This window comes from Scomber scombrus, chromosome 19 (assembly GCF_963691925.1).
Source record: "Scomber scombrus chromosome 19, fScoSco1.1, whole genome shotgun sequence".
NCBI lineage: Eukaryota > Metazoa > Chordata > Actinopteri > Scombriformes > Scombridae > Scomber > Scomber scombrus.
This window is the reverse complement of record NC_084988.1, coordinates 1371679-1395103: the sequence shown is the minus strand read 5'-3', so window position 1 is coordinate 1395103 and position 23425 is coordinate 1371679. Positions and strand designations below refer to the sequence as shown.

Here is a 23425-nt window from a genome sequence, read left to right as displayed (position 1 = left end):
ACAAACATCTCATTTACAGAAACTGAAATGGATGTTTTACCATCAGAACCAGAACCCAAGACCAGAGCTGAGTTCTTTAAATATTCACATGAAATCACTCTGGATCCAAACACAGCACACACACAGCTGTTATTATCTGAGGGGAACAGAAAAGTAGAATGGACACATCAACACCAGTCTTATTCTAATTACACAGACAGATTCATTTTTGATACTCAGGTCCTAAGTAGAGAGAGTCTGACTGGACGTTGTTACTGGGAGGTGGAGAGGAGAGGAATCTGAGACGTGAATCTGGATTTGGAAGCGATGACAAATCTTGGTCTTTACGTTGTGACATTAACAATCATACATTTCACATACAAGATCTCTACTCGCACCTCAGTTCCTGCTTCCTCCAGAGTCGGAGTGTACTTGGATCACAGAGCAGGTATTCTGTCCTTCTACGGCGTCTCTGAAACCATGACTCTCCTACACAGAGTCCAGACCACATTCACTCAGCCTCTCTATGCTGGACTTTGTCTTTATTCTTTATCCACAGCTGAGTTGTGTAAAGTGAAATAGACAGAAGTCATTTCAGACTTCATGTGTCAGATGTTGTAATTCTTCATGTTTATGTCTCCGTGCTTCTGAGCTGCTCAGAGATCAGCTGTCATGCTAATAGGGATATTCAACACTTTTTAAAACTTTATGTAAGTGTTGTTGATATATTCAGTTTCTTTAAAGTCTGCGTAAAGTATGAATAAATATGTGTTCTGAGTTTGACATACAACAGAAAATTGTGTTGTTAACCACCCTGCCAAATTTGAATGATTAAAAAAATCGCCAAATATATGAAATTAGGCTTCAAAGTTGTGTAAAAATCAGACTCTGTCTCTTCTCCCAAACGCTGTGGGAGGGCCTGCCGAGTCCGCTGAAACCCCGCCCCCTACCAAGTGTCACCTGTCAATCAAAGTCACCACCTCTACCAGAAACATGGACGCTAGTTCTGAGAACTTTCTGCTGCTAGCTCAGCTGCTAGCCCGGCAGCTAACTCGGCGGCTAACTCGGCGGCTAGCTCCGCGGCTAGCTCGACTAAAATGAGTTGAACTATTCATGTAAAGTACTCAGAGTTTAAATGAAGTGTGAATGAAGAAAACCTTAATTCTGACACTCCCTCTGTGCTCTGTAAATGTGCAAGACTCCTCAAATTAATAAAGACTGGTAAATCTTTTATGTACTATATTATAAATTTTGCTGGTGATGGAAGCTCGAAGGAAGCTTTTTTTCTGCTGCTGCAGGGATCTGTAACCAAACTGAAGCCGAATGATTTCAAATGTGTTCAAGCTGTTTATAAGGTGAGCAGCTTTTAACTGAGACTTCATTGTAAATGAAGAAACACAGTTTAAATCCACAGTGCAGCTCCTCGTTCTGATAACCATATCTGTTCTTTAAACACAACAAGCTCCACTCTGGGATCAGAGTTCATTGTTACCTCCCTTTAAATCTACAGTTTGAAGATGGGCGTAACCAACATGTGACGCAGCACAGAGCTGTCAGGCTGCATTCATGACTTAATCACATGTTCAGATAAGCTCAAATTTGTTTAACCTATCGGATCAGAGCTCCAACTTATTAAACTTATCAGGAAGTGAAGCTCAGACAGTTGTTGCCTCTGAGAGCTGAAATGGCGCAGAAAGATCAGCTGGACCGAGAAACCTTCTCTTGTTCGATCTGTCTGGATCTACTGAAGGATCCGGTGGCTATTCCCTGTGGACACAGTTACTGTACGAACTGTATTAAAGGATTCTGGGATGTAGAGGATCAGAAGAGGATGTACAGCTGCCCTCAGTGCAGAAAAAACTTCATACCAAGGCCTGTCCTGGGGAAAAACACCATGTTAGCAGCTTTAGTGGAGCAGCTGAAGAAGACTGGACTCCAAGCTGCTCCTGCTGATCACTGCTATGCTGGACCTGAAGATGTGGCCTGTGATGTCTGCACTGGGAGGAAGCTGAAAGCCTTCAAGTCCTGTCTTCAGTGTCTGATCTCTTACTGTGAGAATCACCTCCAGTCTCACTTTGAATCAACCAAATTAAAGAAACACAAGCTGGTGGAGCCCTCGGAGAAGCTCCAGGAGAACATCTGCTCTCGTCATGATGAGGTGATGAAGATATTCTGCCGTACAGATAAGAAGTGTATCTGTTATCTGTGCACTATGGAGGATCATAAAGGCCACGACACAGTCCCAGCTGCAGCAGAAAGGACTGAGAGGCAGAGAGAGCTCGAGGTGAGTCGACTAAACATTCAGCAGAGAATCCAGGACAGAGAGAAAGATGTGAAGCTGCTTCAACAGGAGGTGGAGGCCGTCAGTCGCTCTGCTGATAAAGCAGTGGACGACAGTGAGAAGATCTTCACTCGGCTGATCCGTCTCCTCCAGGAAAGAAGTTCTGATGTGAAGCAGCAGATCAGATCCCAGCAGGAAACTGAAGTGAGTCGAGTCAAAGAGCTTCAGGAGAAGCTGCAGCAGGAGATCACTGAGCTGAAGAGGAAAGACGCTGAACTGAAGCAGCTCTCACACACAGAGGATCACAACCAGTTTCTACACAACTACCCCTCAGTGTCACAACTCAGTGAACCTACAAACTCATCCAGCATCAATATCCGTCCTCTGAGATACTTTGAGGATGTGACAGCAGCTGTGTCAGAGCTCAGAGATAAACTACAGGACATCCTGAGGGACAAATGGACAAACATCTCACTGACAGTGACTGAAGTGGACGTTTTACTGTCAGAACCAGAACCAGACCCCGTGACCAGAGCTGAGTTCTTAAAATATTCACGTGAAATCACTCTGGATCCAAACACAGTAAACACAAAGCTGTTATTATCTGAGGGGAACAGAAAAGCAGAATGGATGAAACAACCACAGTCTTATTCTAGTCACACAGACAGATTCACTAATCATCTTCAGGTCCTGAGTAGAGAGATTCTGACTGGACGTTGTTACTGGGAGGTGGAGTGGAGAGGATTAGTTCATGTAGCAGTCGCATACAAGAATATCAGCAGATCAGGACGTGAATCTGGATTTGGAACCAATGACATGTCTTGGTCTTTACGTTGTGACATTAACGGTTATAAATTTTGGTTCAACAAGATCTTTACTCCCACCTCAAGTCCTCATTCCTCCAGAGTCGGAGTGTACCTGGATCACAGAGCAGGTATTCTGTCCTTCTACAGCGTCTCTGAAACCATGACTCTCCTCCACAGAGTCCAGACCACATTCACTCAGCCTCTCTATGCTGGACTTTGTCTTTATTCTTTATCCACAGCTGAGTTGTGTAAAGTGAAATAGACAGAAGTCATTTCAGGCTTCATGTGTCAGATGTTGTAATTCTTCATGTTTTTGTCTCCGTGTTTCTGAGCTGCACGGAGATCAGCTGTCACACTAATAGGGATATTCAACACTTTTTTAAACGTTATGTATATGTTTTTGATATATTCAGTTTCTTTAAAGTCCGTGTAAAGTAAGAATAAATATGTGTTGTGAGTTTGAAATACCACAGAAAAGTATGTTGTTAACCACCCTGCCAAATTTGAATGATTAAAAAAATCGCCAAATATATGAAATTAAGCTTCAAAGTTGTGTAAAAATCAACCTTTTTCTCTGCTCCCAAACGATGTGGGAGTGCCCACCGAGTTCGCTGAAGCCCCGCCCCCTACCAAGTGTCACCTGTCAATCAAAGTCACCACCTCTACCAGAAACATGGACGCTATGTCTGAGAGCTTTCTGCTGCTAACTCAGCTGCTAGCTCGGCAGCTAACTCGGCGGCTAACTCGGCGGCTAGCTCGGCGGCTAGTTCTAAATGTTAGTTTAATGTATTTGTGTCTGTTGTTTCTTAAACACAGAAAACAGCAGAACTTCCTTCATCACAGATATTTTGTTCTCATCACTTTGTAAATTCATAAAGAAATGTTCAATCAAACTGTAATGATCATGATAATAATCATTAATGATGTTCTTGTACATAGCTGACATTCTGGGTTAAACTAACTGACTGTGTGGATGAAGTCAATCTGAACATGAAATCATTGATCACACTTTACTGATTGGATGTGTGAACAATCTGAAGCTTCAATAATCAATAAAGATGATTTTTATCAACAGGGATCAAAGTGTTTTCTTCTCATTCAAAGCTTGTGGAGAAAATGTGAAACTACAACGAGAATTTATTAGAGACAGTTTCCCCCCTAAAACATCACAAAGTTCACATAATAATACTGCAGTACTTTTACTGTAATACTGCATACTACATCAAGCTTTTCGTTCTCTAAACTTGCAAGACTCTCCTCAAATAAATAAAGACTGGTAAAGCTTTGATATACTATATTATAAATTTTGCTGCCGATGGACGCTTGAAGGAAGCTCGATTTTGCTGCTGTTTTTCAGACCAGCAAACTTTTATTCTCTGTAGCTGCACGAAGCTTTAAAGAAGTTTAATTGTAGTAAATTAATCAAACCTCCTCTCTGCTGCGAGGCACTCTCAGATGAGGACAGACCCGCGTGTACATCAGCACTCCATCTAAAAACAGACAGAGAAATGTGTACAGGTGATTTCTAAACACACATTTGACCTTATTTAGATACTATAAATTGGGATAATTGAGGATTAGAAGAGGTCTAACCTATCAGACCGAAGCGCTTGGCCATCCTCTTCAGAGCACCTCTGCTTTTCTTGCTTTGCATCGGTAAGATCCTGTGACTCAGATACCTGCAAAACACAAAATAAAAAAAACATTTTAACACGCTAACACAATCACGCTCACCTAAAATGAAAAGATGCAGCATGTGAATAAATGTAAATATAAGTTAAACCTGGCGATCTGGTTGTAAGCGGAGAAGCTCGGCTCGATGACGGTCTTCCTCCTCTTGTCGTCTTTCACTATCTGAACCGTCCTGGCGTCTGGATCTGCAGCCGGGAGGCAGTACTGGTGTTCCTGCAGCTCGACGGGAGTCTCAGACTGATCGAAGCCCGGCTCAGATGGGTCTGTGGTTTCTGCCGCTGCTGCTGCAGCCGCTGAGGAGAGGAGGTCTTCAAGAGTGTTGGAGTGGAGGAAGTCCTCGTCTGAAGGAGCCGGTACCTGAAGACAAAAGAATGATTAACTGAGCAGGAAGCATGAGATGAGTCAGGTTCAAATACTCTACAGATCTGCACAAGAATATCAGATCACAATCATCCTGCACTGAGAAGATGCTCTGAAAAGATCAAAACCTTCCTAATAGGATGCATGAAAAGTCATCCTGCTATTAATCTAGATCTCAGTCATTCTTTTACTCTTAAATATAAACTTATATTTGGGACTTACTTGAAACTGGTGGCCATGATATTAACCAGGATTCGACATTTTTGTTATTATAATTCTATAAGTTTTATCTTCTTGTCTCTTCATGTTTCTTTTGTCTCTCAATCTCTTTTTTTTTTACTTAGTTTTAGTCCAGCTTTGATTAATCTTCATCTTTGATTCGCCTTCTTTTGTCTTTTAAATATATATCACTTTGTTTTTACTCTATTTTTTAAAAAACTTTTTATTTAACTTCCAGAGCAAAACAAAACTTTCCCTGACATAAGACCTCTTTACTCTAACTTTTAATATATATTTTCTCTTAATTTCTCTCCATTACTTATTTATTTAATTATTTTATTTATTTACTTATTTTATTTCATTATCAACAATATCATTCTTATTTTCTCTTGTGTGCACTGATCTCAATTTTTGTCTTTTAATGTGTTCTCTGTTCTTTTTATCCTTTTCTTTATGTTGTCACTTGTTCTGTCTCATTATCAGCTTGTCAATCAACTAACTGTGAATCACTTTGAAGTACACTAACCTGTATGAAAGCTGCTTTATACATAAAGTTTAATTGATTGAGTTTGACTGATAGTTATCGTTATAGTTTTTGGTGTGGACGGGCCTGATCTGTAAAATAGACGCCTGTATGTGGACAGACATATAAAACACACATATGTAGAGCAGAGATCATCTATCTAAGCTCCTCGTCACCTCTTCCTGCACCGCCACAGGGATGATGTTGGGCACGGCGTCCGACATCAGAGCCAGCTGACCCTCCTCCGTCAGCGTGAAGCAGGACGGCTCGAAGTGTCGGGAGCAGAGGCAGGAGTTCATACGCAGCGAGCCTTCGTCCCTCTGAGCCACCGCCAGCCACCTGCGCCGACGCTCCACCTCCTTCGGAAACCTGCAGGACGAAAGAAGAAGAAGATGAAGAAGAAGAAGGAGAAGGAGAAGGAGAAGGAGAAGGAGAAGGAGAAGAAGGAGAATGAGAAGGAGAAGGAGAAGAAGAAGAAGAAGAAGAAGAAGAAGAAGAAGAAGAAGAAGAAGAAGAAGAAGAAGAAGAGTTAGGTTTGTGAATCTGAGGCAAAGCTACAGACAGAGATGAAGAAAAGTAAAGTCTGCTTTTTTTAGAGACTCGTGATAATCTGTCTTTTCATGCAGCACCATCTACAGGTCATTTATTTTAACACCTGCATCTCATTTTAACTCTTTTTCTGCACTTGTTGCATCCAAACTGTATATTTGCTTGTGTTTGTATGTTTGTTTTGGGCTGCATGCTTTGGATCACATGCATTGATTGACACATGGGTGCAGTTTTTATCTTGTTTTACCCGTTCACTTGGTTGGCGGCAGACGTTTAACAACATATATCACATCAGGTTTTGTTTAATAATTAAAGTGCAACAGCTGCTTGTCAGTTTTTTTCATTCAATAGACATCATTAAACTGTCCGTCTCAGCGCCTCCTTCTTTTGGATAGTAGTCGCTACAGCTCTTATATTAATATATGAACTACACACCATAAAGATGCTCTACATTTTAATGCATGTTTTGTGTGTTTTATATGAATTGGAATGACAATAAATAACAAACAGATTTTTGACAGCTGTGTGTTTGGAAAATTATATAAATTAATTCTGTAACCTGGAAAAAAAATGCATTAATGTTTTCTTTATTGTAGATACTGATCGTGATACAGTCATTTCTTTATGACATTTCCATTGTTCATTGTGCAATATGTTTTTCATGTCTTATTTAGTGATTGTTTTTCATTATTTTTGGGTGGATTTCCTGATTTTATTAATTATATTTTACTATCATCTCTTTGTGAAGCACTTTTGATCAACATGTTTGCAAAAAACAAACTGATTTAGCATGTATTGATAACTTAATAAAGATAATAAAACCATAAATTAAACCAAAGTCTGACAGTTTAAAGTCGAGTCTAACAAACAGCAACTATACAGAAAGTAAATTCTTGTGATTGAAGTAATTATCAGACCAAACTTGACACTTTTCGAGGAGTTTCTCTAATAAACTCAATGGAAAGACTAACTCAGTATCTAAGAACTAAAGCAGAGACTCGGGATACAAGAGAAAAGACGAGTTGAGTCCTCAGCAGACATGAAAATCTAAAGTTTTTTCTCAGTTTTTCGTCCATTAAACAACTTAAACACACACGCATGTTGGTTTCTGACCTGTGGAAGCTGAGATCGGGGTAAACGTAGCTGGACGAGTCGCAGCCGTAGGCGAGGCAGAACTGGACGGGCGGATCGGGGGGCTCGGCTGGACTCCTGCTCTGACAAATGGCACAAGCTTTGATCCAGGACTTCACCGCCTCCGTCACTCCGACCCAGTAATACATCATCTGAACAGAAGAGGAAGAGGAGGAGGAGGATGAGGAGGAGGAGGATGAGGAGGAGGAGGAAGAGGAGGAGGAGGAGCAGGAAGAAGATGTTTCTAACTGCAGCTTTTAAATTTTCTATTCATCAAAAAGGACCTGACCTATTTTTTCTTCTGTCACGGTCCCAGTAATTATTAAACTCACCATTATCTCCTTCACTGCTCGGACACGGCCGGCGTGGTTGTTGTTGTCGTGGTAACGGGTCAGGATCTCCCGCACCTCCTCGTCGCTCCTGACGACCCGCAGGAGGCGACCTCGGTAAGTTCGCCACAGTCTGCCATCTAGTGGACAGAAGGAGGAGCTACGGTCAACACAGTCACGTTATACACGTTATACGTTTTGACTCCTAAAGTAATATGTGTCATTTTCTCTTTTAATGTTCCCTTATGATTTTAGCAATACTATGTTTTTTGTTACTTTAACCCATTTAAAGTCATTTTAACGACCTTATAAGTTGCTATAAGAAAAACCATCCAGTGACTGTATATGTTAAACATTCAGCCCATAACAAAGTGTAAGCAGCATCTGTGTAGCTATTAAATACCTTTATATAGGAAGCGTTTGCTGGCCGCTCTCGTCACTTTCTTCGAGCTCTTTGAAGCGTCAACAGGAAACGTTCCCATCCGCAGAAAAAGCTCCACCTTATCCAGGAAGTCAAAACACGGCATCTGTAAGGAAACACAGGTGAGAAAAATGTTTAAATCATTCACTTATAAACATACATACAACAAGTTCATATAATCAGTCAATGAATCATTTAGTCTTTGAAATATGAGAAAATACTCTAAAGTCCAAGGTGACGTCTCCAGATTGCTTGTTTTATTTGCAGTTAGAGCTGGACTGATTAATCATTAATGGATTAGACGACTGACAGACAAATAATCTGCAACTCTTTATATAATCTATTAATCTTTTAGCTGTTTTTAACCAAAAATGCCAAATCTTCCAGCTTCTCCTATATGATGATTTGCTTTTTTCTCTTTAGGTTTTGGACTGTTGGTCAGAAAAAACAAGATATCTGTGATTGACTCTTTTTTTTAAACCTATTTTCTGACATTTTATTACTTAAACTATTATTTTTTTTATATCTGGAGACTAATCAATAATGAAAATAATCGTTAGTAGCAACCCTGAGTTTATTTATAATGACATAAACCTGAAAAAAGCAACATATCTTCACTCTTGAGAAGCCATATACAGCAGATATTTGCCATTATTGCTTAATAAATTACTTTAATTAACAGATTAACTGTCTATCTATCAACTAATCGATTATTTCTGGTCTGAAAATGACAGATTACAATATTGGTAATCAATTAATTGTCATTTACACCAGTATGAACGTTAAATTGCTCCTTTTTTTGCAGTTAATGAGCAAATAATCATATCAATATTCATATTTAATATCTTGTTTAGTCAAAATAAACCATTTTAAATCACTTTTAATTACATTGAGCACTAATATATGATGGACGTGTCATTAAATGGGTTAGATTAATCGATAATCAAAACAATATATGACCAATCTTCACACTTGAGAAGCCATATACAGCAGATATTTGCCATTATTGCTTAATAAATTACTTTAATTAACAGATTAACTGTCTATCTATCAACTAATCGATTATTTCGGGTGTGAAAATGACCGTTATAAATCTGCTAATCAATTAATTAGCATTTACACGAGTATGAATGTCACATTTCTGCCTTTTTTTGTAGTTAATGAGGAAAATAATCACATTTTATTCCTATTTATTCTCTTATTTGCTCACTTTTAATTACACTGAGCATTAATATATGATGGTTGTGTCATTATCAATTAATTAAATCATTAATTAAGATCAATGGGTTTGATTAATGGATAATGAAAACAATGATTATTTTTTAAGTCCTGAGTTATTATTAGGTATCTGTATAAAAGCAGATATAAAACCATAAAATAACTATTAGTATAAGTTAATTAGTTGTATGTTTAGGTGAAGTTTCTTAATTGACTCAGAACCTTTTTGCTCAGAAACATAAATCCTCGTTACACCGCCGGCTCCTTTCAGCCTGTAAACTAGATTAAACGTGTTATATTAGGACATGAATAGTAACACAAACCTTTGATTTCCTCCCGCTTCATCTGATTTAAGAGATAAAGTCCCAAAAGTTGGAGATTTTAGGTCAAACTAGAAGCTAAATGTGGAGTTTTAGTGGCGGCATGTTTTTAAGCTAACGGCTGGAAACGATGTCGCTTCCGGTGAGAGGATTTTCAAGATAAAAGTCTCAACCTAGTTTTTGTTTGTTTACATTTAACCCATTCATGCATTTCACTAAAACTAAGAATAAAACAAAAACTAAATTAAAGATCAGCTCCAGACATTTATGAATATATATAAAAACCACTTGGAACAATAACCCTTAAACAGGCAGGAGTGGAAAATGAGATGTTAATTATTCTTTTTATTTACTTTGATATTTTATTAGTTATCTCATTTGCACCTAAGTAAAACATTTCCACAAATATTTAAAAAAATATTTTGTATATTTTGGATTTTATGACATGAATCTCCACCAGGATACATTGCCCCTATTAAAGGAAATAAAAAATGTATATATGTATGTATCTCTTAGTGCACGTTTCCTGTAGAAACCTGAATCAAATTAGCTGTGATTCATGTGTTGCCTTTAAAGATCAGCTCCAGACATTTATTAAAAAATATATATGTATAAAAAACAGACACATATTATTGTTCCAAATAATATGTGTCTGGTATATCTTTAAACCAATAAAAAAAAGTACAATTACAACATTAAAATCCTCAAAATGGAGCAACTTGGTAGCTGAGTGGACCTTTGCTTGCTCTGTCTCTCCACCTGTTTCCTGTCAGTCTCACTGCCACCTACTGTAAAATAAAGGCAAAAAAGCCCAAAAATAAAAATCTTTATAAATAAATCAATTTAAAAAAGATCCTCAAAATGACATCCACAAAACCATGAATATACAAATACATTTCATGTCAGACGTTTAACAGCTGGACACATTCTCAGTGTTTGTGCTCTGCAGGATTCAAGTTTCCACATCACACGTATGTAAGTTGAATATTATTGGATGACAAATAGCTTCCAAAACTAGTTGTAATGTCACAATCAGGGCTCATTGCAATGCTGCAGTTTACATTTAGGACTTAATTATTGATAAGAAGCTTAAAATAAAAAGCACCTAAACATCTGTAACAAGCAAAAGTTTGGACACACTTCATGACAATGTGTTTTCAAACTATGTAAACACAACACATTTCATATTGTTTTCTTATTCAAATTTTGCCTAAACTAAACTAAAACATCCTTTTCTGGCGACATTTTCCAATTAGTCCTGCCTCACACTGATTGCCTAGAAACATTACAAATAAATGTTTTTATATTCAGTTCTTAAAGTTACAGTTGTGCTTTTATTTTAGCGGCTCATGGGCTAACCGGAAGTGTTCCAGCTGTTGTGTGCTGGTAACTCGACAGATGTTCCGCCTTGACGCAGGTTATAAAGGCTGCTGTAACCCAAGCTAACTGAGACTGACTGCTGTTTACTTCCGGTTCATGAAACACCAGCTGAGCGCCTCCTGCTGGCCTGGAGGAGACATTAAATTAATACAAAGTTTCTGTGATTGTTTTGGGCATCTATAGAGTTTTAAATATATGAGTTTAAAATAATTACAAGAAGGTTTATATCTACTTAAACTTAAAAAATAAAAAAGCCTGATCTGGATAATTTCACAGCTCCACTTTCTAACGTACACAGCTGTGCAATATCAGTATTTTTGCATAATGTGTTTAACTGATTTTCCAACATTAACCAGCCAGAAGTGCTTCCAGGCTCTAAAGGATCTTTGAACCAAATAAATACATAACAAACACAGACATTGCATAGTATTCCTATGGATCATGGTCAAGGATGCCCACGCCTACTATTATTATTATTAGTCATATTTCTATTATTATCATTATTATTATAGTAGTGTCTCTCTCTTCTGTTCGAGATTTATTCCTTTTAAAGGGGAGTTTTCATGGCTTTTGTCACCAAGTGTTGCTCATGCTCTTTTGTGCCTTTGTACAAGTACTTTTAATTTACTTTGTAGTACTTTTACTTTTAATTTCGGACTTTGTACCAGTTCTGTAAGATCCTGACCTGCTCTATATGAGGTAACTTCTGTTGTGATTTGGTGTTTTATAATGTTTAAAGCGCTGTCTTTGTATTATAACCCAAAGTTACAATCTGTAACCACAACAAGCAGATTTATATTATATTATAAAGAAACAATGATATATTTCAAACCTAGAAAATATAGTTTGTTTTATTACAAAATGGATCAAACATTATAATCTCCAGCGACTCGGTTCCAGACTAGATGGTAGATACAGTATTTAGTATTATTCACAGCTGCACAGATGTTTGTTTTTTTACTTATACTAATGACATTTTGTCACAGTAAGAAAAATACAGGTGTTATTAACAACATTAACGATGGCTTTCTTCTACTCAAGTATTCCAGAAAGGACATTTTATATCATTCTTACACTGTAAAAGTTATTACTGTAATTTCACAATAAATTACTGGCTAATCATGGCTAAATTCATAGCAGTATAGTGTTATTATTTTACAGTAATTTAAATGAAAACTACAGGGATGAATTGTGTTTGTACAGCAAACCAGACAAAATATTACTGTAAAAATACAGTATTTTAATGTAAAATTACTGTAAATTCACAGCAACATATTGTGTTTTCACATTAAACCAACCACAAAATTATATATCTTTTTATTATTTACACCTGTGCTTTTCTTAGTATGATGTGTGAAGGCCTGTGTGTCCCGCTCTAGTCTGAATAAAGGTCTAATCAGGGTGAAAAGGTTAAAAAAAACACCTGTGCAGGCATTTCAAAGGTGTCAAACTCAAATCTTCATCTCTCAGAACTCCATCAGGTGTGTGTACGGTCCGTTGGTGTCGAGCTTCAGCACTTGTCTGTTGCCGTACGTCCCGTGTTTCACCGTCACATCGGCTTCAGCAGCAGCAGCAGCAGCAGCAACCGTCATCAGCTCCTTCTCACACAGAGACACGAAGGAGCTGTAGAGCCGCAGTCCGTCCTCTTTACCGATGTTGTTGTGGTACTGCATGCCTTTCCCTTTGGCCTTCCCGCCCAGCGTCGCCTGAGGGACGATCAGCAGGCTGCCGGGAAGATCCAACACAGAAAGCATCTTCCCCGAGTCGGACTCACACAGACGCAGGTTCAACAGGGTGGACACTGAGCAGCAGGAGAGACACACACGAGAGAAAGATGCTTTACAGTTACATCTCATAGCCTACTGAGGGATTTATAATGAGTGTAAAGAAGGAAAACATCTGTATCAAAAGGTTAAAAAAGGTCACTGACCCATTTTAGGCAGTATGTCGTCTGTTGCTCCTTTAAAGAAGCAGACGTAGATCACCATCCCTCTGTCGATCTGAGAGCAGAAACACAACAACATCAGTAAAAGCTGATTTAGATTTTAGTATTTCTAAAACCCTTGCACAAACAGCTTGGCCATCATCCTCCTCTCTCCCACCACCTCTATCAGGTAGAGGAGGCATCACAGAGCTGGTCTGTCTCTTCCTGTCTGCAGCTGAGATGCTGCACCAACAGACCACCAACATAAAAGATGGCATATTCAGATTTGTTTGTTTTCATTCCTGTTTGGTATTTTTATATATTTATTTTAATCCTTTATGTAATTTAAAAGATGTTTAATTCCTTTCACTTTTCTTTTGGTTTTGGTATCACATCCTGTTACACAAAAAGTACTTTTGCATGTATGATAAAGACTTTTACATATAATGAAGTATTCTTTTCCATTGCTGTATGCTTAATTAAATAATATAAGTACTTCTTCCACCACTTTTCCTATTCTTGTATTTATAATGATTAAAATTCACCATAATTCACACACAGCAGAGTGTAGTAATGAATCTCTCCTCTTCTCACCTGGACGAACTCCGCCTCTGAGAGCTGCTCTGCGGGTTTCACCTGCAGCGTGGCCCGCAGACACTGCTGCAGCACGGTGCGGGCCACCGGAGGAGCCACCGGAGGAGCCCCGCTACTGTCCGACATCACCGGCTCCGGTTTATACAAGTGTTAACGTGTTTAATCAGATAATAATAATGAGGAAAGGTTGCATTAGGTAGATGTGGAGTGAATGGAGAGAGAGAAGAGAAACATTCACTTCCGTCTTGCGTCACCTGCAGACGTTCAGATCTGATCAAAGCTGCGCAGCTTTACGCAGTTTGATGAACTTTGTTGTGAGGATATAAAAAAAATATTATATATTAATAAAAAAATAACTATAAAAAAATAGGCGTTTACTCATCACACATGTATGAATTATTATAATAAAAAACACTAAAAAGAAAAGAAAGATGGATAGATAGATAGATAGATAGATAGATAGATAGATAGATAGATAGATAGATAGATAGATAGACAGACAGATAGATAGATAGATAGATAGATAGATAGATAGATAGATAGATAGATAGATAGATAGATAGATAGATAGATAGATAGATAGATAGATAGATAGATAGATAGATAGATAGATAGGTAGATATTTAGATAGATAGATAGATAGATAGATAGATAGATAGATAGATAGATAGATAAGTACGATGGATACAATGGATACAATGGAACTTATTTTAGCATTCCCATCCCAGCATTATATTTATATATATATATATATATATATATATATATATATATATATATATATATATATATATACAATACATTATATATATATATATATATATATATATATATATATATATATATATATATATATATATATATATATATATATATATATATATATATATATATATATATATATATATATATATATATACAATGTATTGTATAATGCTGGGATGGGAATGCTAAACTAAGTTCCACTAAGTAAACTAAGTTCCATTGTATTTTTATCAATAAAGTATATATATATATATATAGAATATATATATTACAGATTATTCTATGTATATGAATACATACATGAACACACATTTTAATCTATTTATCTATTTCCACACTTATATTCACATTAACCAAAAACAAAACAAAACAAACCTGGTTCCCATGCGCAGTGAGGATGCGCAGTAAACCACCGAGCAGACAGCCTAGCTCAACATGGCTCAGTTCACTTACAGCAGACTGGCTCATTTCCTCAAACTATCTGTTAACAAATGTTCTGTTTTACGAACCGGGGCAGAAATACAACATGGACCCGCTTGCTGTGTACATCTCATCCGCTGCCAGGTGAGATTTTAGTCTGTTTACCTGTGTATCTCCTCTCTGTAAGCTACTTGCTACATGCTAGCGTCAAGCTAGCTGCGAAGCGACAGCACAAAGCGGAAATCAGATATTAAACGGTTGTACATAAATAAAAAAAATACACGCTCAAAATATCATTTAAATGAAAATATATCGTGTTAAACTTGATTATATGTCGTTTATCTCTCATGTTATGTAATATATTTGTGTTTTTGCTTTAATACGTACATGACTTTAAATGCCAAAGCTTTTATTCTTACCGTTTAACCGGAAGTGCTTGTTATATTCGTCCTAACTTGACATTTATATAAAAGCTATATATAAACACACAGTGCAGTTCAAACAGGGTTACTAAGCAGTATCTGGTTATATAATGCTTACTAATAAGATCTAACTGAGCTGTGGTTGTTGTTTTTTATGCTGACACACTGTAACAGCAGCAGTATATAATAGTATAAAAGTACAATAGAAGTAGCTCTATGTGGAAGCTTTTAAAGGGTTTATAAACTGTTATATATAATTTCATGATACTTAATAGATCAGGTAGCCACTCTCTATTTGAGCCTTTCAATCTGCAGTTATAAATAAGGTTAGCAATGGAGTCTGTACTTATAAATGTTTGTATAGATACTACAGCTGCAGTGATTAGTCGGTTAATTGACTATTTGAAAGACTAAAAATCAATCTGCAACTATTCTGAGTCAGTTTTAAAGAATAACTTAAACTTCTTTAGATTCCTTTGACAGTAAACTGAATATATTTTGGTTGTTGACTGCTGGTCAGGACATAAAAGGCATTTTAAGTTGCATCTTGGACTTTGGGAGACAGTATTCAATGTTTTTCAACGTCTTCTGACCTTTTGTACAACCACACAACTAATTAAATAATCAAGAAAATAATATCACAGATTGATTGACACTGAAAATAATGTCATTGTTAATTGCAGCCCTAATATATAATAAGTTGGTCAATGGATTTTGTTCCAAATCTTATGCAGAAGAGTCATATTGAAGAAGATAAATATCAGTCTTACCAGACATTAATCACAACCTGTCTTTCGAAACGTTATTCTTATCTATAGACTTTAACTAATCTATAAAGCATAAGCAAATTTTTTGTTCAATATTAATAAAGCCAGAAGTCTTTATTGTTTTTATTCTTCCTTCCTTCTCACAGTTTTAGGGTTAGATTGATCGTTGGCCTCTTAGAGCTCAATCCTCTCTGTGATTGGACTAAAATCTTAACAGTTTCTTACCAAACTTGTTAGATTCTGTACAGTTAACTGTTTCTGTCCCATCAGCAAACACACAGTGCTGGAAACATTAATATTTGGATGTTTTCTGATATATTTAGGACTTCTGGTAAATTCAGCGTGAACATAGATAGATAGATAGATAGACAGATAGATAGATAGATAGATAGATAGATAGATAGATAGATAGATAGATAGACAGATAGACTTTATTCATCCCCATTGGGCAAAGTCATGTATCCAGTAGCTCGTACATATACACAAATAAACACATATGCATAAATAAAAAAGAACAAATAGTAAATACAAAGACCTTAAAGTTTTTAAAAAAAAAGTAAAATATGTCAGTATATTATGTTAAGAGGAGGAGTAGTAGGAACAGATTGTTGCAGTGCCCCATCAGTCTTAATCTGTTTTGGTAACATTGATGTTTTTCATACATCATTGTCATCTTTTATGGGAATGTCTTTAAAGTATTTGATCACTTTTTTCATTTTCAGGGTGAAAAATCTTAAATGTGCCTTTTTGATGCCTGTAATAAGCCTAATAATCAACAGTATATTCAGGTAATTTACATGTTGTTGTTGTTGTTGTTGTTGTGTGGCAGAGGTCGGTTGACAGTAAGGCTTTACAGGAGAGACAGAAGCAGCAGATGGCCAAAGGTCTTCCCAAACAGAAACCCATCACAGGTGTTAAACAGGTCATCGTTGTAGCGTCGGGGAAAGGCGGCGTCGGCAAATCCACCACAGCAGGTACGAACGTCCTGCTGTTAACTAATGGAGATCTGACCTTTCTACGTATATTTACACTGTGTTTTCTCCTCAGTGGAATCTTCTTTTATCTCTTTTCTGTTGTAAATCTGTTTTTAAGACTTCCTAAAACAGTGTGTGTCTGATCTTGTGGTTTGATATTAATGTTATTATGTGTATTAATCTATCAGAGTGAATGTAATGAGGAGTAAATGTACATTAAGTTTACAGTCAGACGTGTTTAATGTGTTTTTATTTACTCTCTCTGCAGTGAATTTGGCTCTCGGACTGATGGCCAACGATCCAGTAAGAACTTCTTTCTTCTTTTTTTAGTGTAGTTGAGTTTAAAGCAGAGCTGGAACTACTGAGACTTCTTCTGTAGTCTTGTTTTTTCTCTGTAACATCTGAAAGGATCTTTTTCAGTCAGATTTTCTTTCAACTTTCTTCAAAAACTTTGAGCTTTCTTTTGTTTCCTGCACTGCACCAAATCCTCTGCAATATTCTGTTATTGTTCTTATTATGCAAATGACTTTTGTGCTATCCTCACTCCCACACTACCTTCAGTTTGATTGTTTTATATCTCACATATTACATTTAAATCTGCACTTAGTAAAACACTATTTATTTGTATAAATGTAGCTTTATATTCCTTGTAGATACATACAGATAATGTAGTTTTTCCTTTTCAGTGTCTTTTTTTTAGCTCTACTTTTATATACTTTGCTCTATCTTGTTCTATTCTATTGTAAATTTAAATATTTTCATTGTTGTAAATAAATGGTATGTGTGTGTATTGTGGAGGAGCTACAGCTAAATGTCATTATTTAATCCTGCATTGTATAATGACAGAAAATTAACCTTAATCCTTGAAATGCAGAAGCAAAAATTCTTGCAAAATAAAGTCTAGTTTGATGTTTTACTGTATTTTTATCACCACCTGCAGGTCTGACATCCTTTTTCTTTCTGTTTCTTTCTTCGTTTCTTTCTCTCTGTTTTCTTTCTCTTTCAGTCAAAGTCAGTCGGTCTGCTGGACGCTGACGTCTACGGTCCTTCGATTCCAAAACTGATGAACCTGAAGGGAAACCCAGAGCTCAATGACCGTATGACACCTTTTTTATAATAATAATAATAACAACAACAACAGTAATAATACTCTTCATTTAAAGAGCACTTTTCTAAACTCACATTACAAAATACTTCATGCAGGGCAACAGATTAAAACCAGCAGCTCATATAAAGCAGCTAAATTAAAACCAGCAAATCATAAAAAAAACAATTACATTAAGACTGAGTTACAGTGCAAACGGGTAATCGATAAAAATCACTAGTTCTAAGCGTGAAGCGTGAAGCACTTTGAGCTGCATTTATATGAAAGGTGCTTTATAAATATTATCATTATCATTATTATTATTACTGTCATATATCTCATCTTTCAGTGGTTAATGTACTGTAGTGATACTCAGCTTTTCTCTTATTTATCTTACTTTATTTAAATTATCTTAACATTTTAATCATGTTTATTTTCTCTTCTGTGCATTAGTCTCTTTTTTTAAACACTTGTTCTCATCATATTTATTCCTTTTCTTTATGTTGTCACTTGTTCTGTCTTATTATCAGCTTGTCAATCAGCTGTGAAGCACTTTAAACTAAATGAACCTGAATGAAAGCTGCTATATAAATAAAGTTTGATTGATTTGATTGATTTTGAATCTTTCTTCCAGACAATCTGATGATCCCTCTCACCAACTACGGCGTTCCTTGGTGAGTCCGTCTATCCAGAACATTTCATATCATGTCTGGTCTTCTTCGCCCCTAAACTATTTTTTGTTGTTGCTAATAATTCATACCCACTGTGACCTCTGACCCCTTACCCTCTATCGTCTCTCTCAGCATGTCGATGGGTTTCCTGGTGGAGGACGTTGCTCCCATCGTGTGGCGAGGGCTGATGGTGATGTCAGCGATAGAGAAACTGCTCAGACAGGTAAATAATCTCAATATGTTTACTGGATGTTTTATAGCTGACGTTAGACAATACAGTTAGATTGATAATGGTGTGTGTGTGTGTGTGTGTGTGTGTGTGTGTGTGTGTGTGTGTGTGTGTGTGTGTGTGTGTGTGTGTGTGTGTAGGTGGACTGGGGCTCGTTGGACTATCTGGTAGTCGACATGCCTCCGGGGACAGGAGACGTCCAGCTGTCAATCAGCCAGAACATCCCAGTAGCAGGTACACACACACACACACACACACACACACACACACACACACACACACACATACACACACACATACACACACTCTAAATATAATACAGGACATTTCTAATTCCTACATACCTCAACCGGTTAACCTGTTATAGACTCTTTGTTGCAGATCCTTTGTGCTTTACGGGGTTTAATCTATTTTTATTCTCTCATTCTGATCGTCAGAGGTAGTTAAAGCTCTCGTGTGTTTGATGTTTTGTCGTGCAGGTGCAGTAATCGTGTCGACGCCTCAGGACATCGCTCTGCTGGACGCTCGCAGAGGGGCGGAGATGTTCAAGAAAGTTCATGTGCCGGTAATTTCTATATATATGTTTGTGTGTGTGTGTTTGTGTGTCATCTGCAGGATGATGAAGCTGCAGGATGATGATGAAGCTGCAGGATGATGAAGCTGCAGAATGATGAAGCTGCAGAAAGATGAAGCTGTAGGATGATGAAGCTGTAGGATGATGATGAAGCTGTAGGATGATGAAGTTGCAGGATGATGATGAAGCTGTAGGATGATGAAGCTGCAGGATGATGAAGCTGCAGCATGATGAAGCTGTAGGATGACGAAGCTGCAGGATGATGAAGCTGCAGGATGATGAAGCTGCAGGATGATGAAGCTGCAGAATGATGAAGCTGCAGAATGATGAAGCTGCAGGATGATGAAGCTATAGGATGACGAAGCTGATAGATGATGAAGCTGTAGGATGATGAAGCTGCAGGTTTGATGAAGCTGCAGGATGATGATGAAGCTGCTGGATGATGAAGCTGCAGGATGATGAAGCTGTAGGATGATGAAGCTGCAGAATGATGAAGCTGCAGGATGATGAAGCTATAGGATGACGAAGCTGATAGATGATGAAGCTATAGGATGACGAAGCTGCAGGATGATGAAGCTGCAGGATGATGAAGCTGTAGGATGATGAAGCTGCAGAATGATGAAGCTGCAGGATGATGAAGCTGCAGGATGATGAAGCTGCAGAATGATGAAGCTGCAGAATGATGAAGCTGCAGGATGATGAAGCTGCAGGATGATGAAGCTGTAGGATGATGAAGCTGCAGGATGATGAAGGTGTAAATGTTGTATGTTTTTCTCTGTGAAGGTTCTCGGCATGGTGCAGAACATGAGCGTCTTCCAGTGTCCCAACTGTAACCATCAGACTCACATCTTCGGCTCCGACGGGACCCGAAAGCTGGCGGAAACTCTGGGAGTCGCGTTATTAGGTAAAATAAGGTTATTTAAAGAAGGGACATATTCTGCATGTTTTAAGGGATGTGTTTATATTCTGGGGCTCTACTGGAATATATTTGCATGATTTACAGTTAAAAGAACTCCTTCTTTATGATTGGACCTCCGTCTCTCTCTTTCTCTCCAGGAGACGTTCCTCTGCATCTAAACATCAGAGAGACGTCAGACAGAGGACAGCCGGTGGTCGTCTCCTCTCCTGACAGCCCCGAGGTCTCTACTCTACTTTACTCTATTATATTCTATTATATCTACTCTATTTTATACTCTACTCTATTCTGTTCTATTCTACTGTATTTTACTCTATTCTACTTTATTCTATTCTATTTTACTCTACTCTATTCTATTCTCTTCTCTTCTACTCTATCCTACTGTATCCTATTCTACTCTACTCTATTATACTGTACTATTCTACTCTACTCTATTATTATACTCTATTCTACTTAATTCTATTATGTTGAACTCTACGCTACTCTACTCTATTTTATTATATTATAATTTCTTCTATTCAACTCTAGTCTATCCTACTGTATCCTATTCTACTCTATTGTATTGTATTCTACTCTACTCCTCTCTTTTCTTTTCTTTTATATTCTATTCTACTCTATTTTTGTCTATTTAATTTTATTTTGTTCTATTCTAGTCTGTTCTACATTACTTTACTTTCAGCTACATGTAATGATGTACTGAGGTGTTGTATGTTTGTTTGGTGCTTTATTTGCTCTGTGTGTGTGTGTGTGTGTGTGTGTGTGTGTGTGTGTGTTTGCACATGTGTGTGTGTGTGTGTGTGTGTGTGTGTGTGTGTGTGTGTGTGTGTGTGTGTGTGTGTGTGTGTTTGCACATGTGTGTGTGTGTGTGTGTGTGTGTGTGTGTGTGTGTGTGTGTGTGTGTGTGTGTGTGTGTGTGTGTGTGTGTGTGTGTGCTCTCTCTCCAGGCTGAGGCGTATAAGAAGGTGGCGTCTGCTGTGGTCCAGAGACTAGAAGAGGTCAACACTTGATTAAAACGGCTTCAACAGGAAGTCGGGATGTCGTCATGGGAACATGAAGACGCTCCGTCACACACGTAGAAAAATAGACAATATATATGTAAACGAACAAAAAACACAACAAACAGAAACGCACAAACTTCTCTGCTGTTTTGACGCACAGTGAGTTGAATTTATAGCACTGAGTTGATACTGTGTATTTATACCCAGTATTACTGAATTAATGTGACTCATTAATGTGATTTTATTTAAATAAAAAAAGTAAATTTGAAGTCTGTCTGATTCTTTGTATCTTTTTAAAAACTCTGCATATATATATAAATGTTCATGAGTAAAATATGAAAGTGCTTAAAGTTGACTACATTACCCAGAATTCCAGTGCAGTGATGTCAGACATTTAAAGAGAAACCAGACAAGGGAAGAACATTACGTTAGATTGCACAGCGACTGCTTTCAACCAGACATGATGATGAAATTAATTAAAAAGATTGTTGGAGATGTTTTTTAATATGATGAAAAATTTAATTCAAACCAAATCAAAGTTATCTCAAGACACTTAATTACACAATTTAAAATATTTTAATGTGCAGTTAGTTTTTGCATTTATCATGTATTATTATTTGATCCAGTGGGACAAAATAGTTTTTAAAGAACTCTGGAAAAACTGGAAATACTTAAATGTCACAATATAATATGATATTAAGTATTATTGCCTTGCATAAAGTTATTACGGTAAATATAACCCTGGGAAAGTCATGCAGTTTGAAAAAGGCCTGGAAAGTTTTTGGGAAAAATCTGACATCCTTAAAAGGAAAAGTAAAGGAAAATAGTTTAATAAAAGGTTTTAATAGTTTTATTATTCTTCATCGTTACTGAGAAGAGGAAAAATTATGTTGAATATGTAAAACCAATATATACTGGATTAATGGTGTTGATAATAACTGTGATGTCATTATATTATTATTAATAATACACATATGATAATGATAATAAAAGTAAAGCATGTGTTTATCTGGATGAAAAAAATAGTTAAAGTGGAACTAAGAAAATAAAATAGGAGTTTTTAAAATAACGTGATTGATCCTTTAATGTTGGAGCAGCTCTGTGCAGTAACACGAGCAAACAGCAGAGGGCGCTGATCGCATATTAAATACAGAAATCATGTTGTATTATTAGTCTGTGCAGCTCATTATATTAAATATCCAAGTTTTTCTCTGTTTTTCTGTCCACTCAGAAATTTAAAAGGATTTTTTTTAACACAGTCAGTAATGCAAAATCACCAAATACATGTACTTTAGTTAAAATACTGTACTTTTTTACCACACTGCATTCGTTTTTACTAGTTTATTTGCTGAATCAGAGCTTAACTTTTATTTATACACACAAGGTTTATGATTAGTATACAGTACAAAGTGTCATGGTGCCTTTCATGTGCACTCTGAAGTCGGGATTTCAGAGTTCTCAGTCAGTAAATTCAACTGGAATGACCCTCGACTGTCGAAAGCCAGAAGACTCAAATGCACTAACTCAGCGATGTGAAGAGAGATTTAAAAAAATGCTTTAATATCAAAAGGTCAAAAAACACACGGAGCAGAGGTATCATCATCATCACAGGGGCGAGGCAGAGGAAGGAATCTAAAGAATCAAGACAGGTTCAAAAACACAAGAAGAACAAAAAATGCTGGAATGCTCATCACAAGGAGACAAGGATGATCTGGCAGAGGGGGAAATGGGAAGGAAGGGGGTTTAATACATGCAGAGACACAGGTGCAATGCATTAGGGCGAGGCCACGTAATCACACACGAGGGCAGGAGGTGAAAAGGGAAGACGAGACATGACACAGGCGTAGATAAAGTATAAAACATGAGGTGATGTTTCTAC

The 23425-nt window shown here is 37.1% G+C and overlaps 4 protein-coding genes across 4 annotated transcripts; 2 read left to right on the top strand and 2 right to left on the bottom strand.

Annotated features, from left to right (window-relative positions):
• Nucleotides 1-1663: 1663 nt before the first annotated feature.
• On the top strand, nt 1664-3328 carry LOC134001014 (tripartite motif-containing protein 16-like). The gene has a single exon (XM_062440548.1). It carries the CDS (start codon nt 1664-1666, stop codon nt 3326-3328), a length of 1665 nt encoding a protein of 554 aa, XP_062296532.1.
• Nucleotides 3329-4488: 1160 nt separating this feature from the next.
• On the bottom strand, nt 4489-9938 carry LOC134001224 (THAP domain-containing protein 1-like). The gene is made up of 8 exons (XM_062440793.1): nt 9832-9938; nt 8273-8396; nt 7873-8009; nt 7523-7692; nt 6037-6229; nt 4850-5115; nt 4660-4745; nt 4489-4556 (listed from the first exon to the last, which is right to left on the bottom strand). Exons 2-8 carry the CDS (start codon nt 8394-8396, stop codon nt 4489-4491), a joined length of 1044 nt encoding a protein of 347 aa, XP_062296777.1. The 5' UTR covers nt 9832-9938.
• Nucleotides 9939-12660: 2722 nt separating this feature from the next.
• Nucleotides 12661-13926, bottom strand: dtd2 (D-aminoacyl-tRNA deacylase 2). The gene is made up of 3 exons (XM_062440697.1): nt 13727-13926; nt 13139-13208; nt 12661-13009 (listed from the first exon to the last, which is right to left on the bottom strand). The coding sequence occupies exons 1-3, from the start codon at nt 13850-13852 to the stop codon at nt 12675-12677; spliced, it is 531 nt and encodes a 176-aa protein (XP_062296681.1). The 5' UTR covers nt 13853-13926; the 3' UTR covers nt 12661-12674.
• Nucleotides 13927-14901: 975 nt separating this feature from the next.
• nubpl (nucleotide binding protein-like) lies at nt 14902-21809 on the top strand. The gene is made up of 11 exons (XM_062440383.1): nt 14902-15055; nt 16930-17074; nt 17343-17377; nt 18081-18171; nt 18793-18832; nt 18962-19052; nt 19199-19292; nt 19538-19623; nt 20416-20536; nt 20689-20771; nt 21493-21809. Exons 1-11 carry the CDS (start codon nt 14927-14929, stop codon nt 21553-21555), a joined length of 978 nt encoding a protein of 325 aa, XP_062296367.1. The 5' UTR covers nt 14902-14926; the 3' UTR covers nt 21556-21809.
• The last annotated feature ends 1616 nt before the right edge of the window (nt 21810-23425 follow it).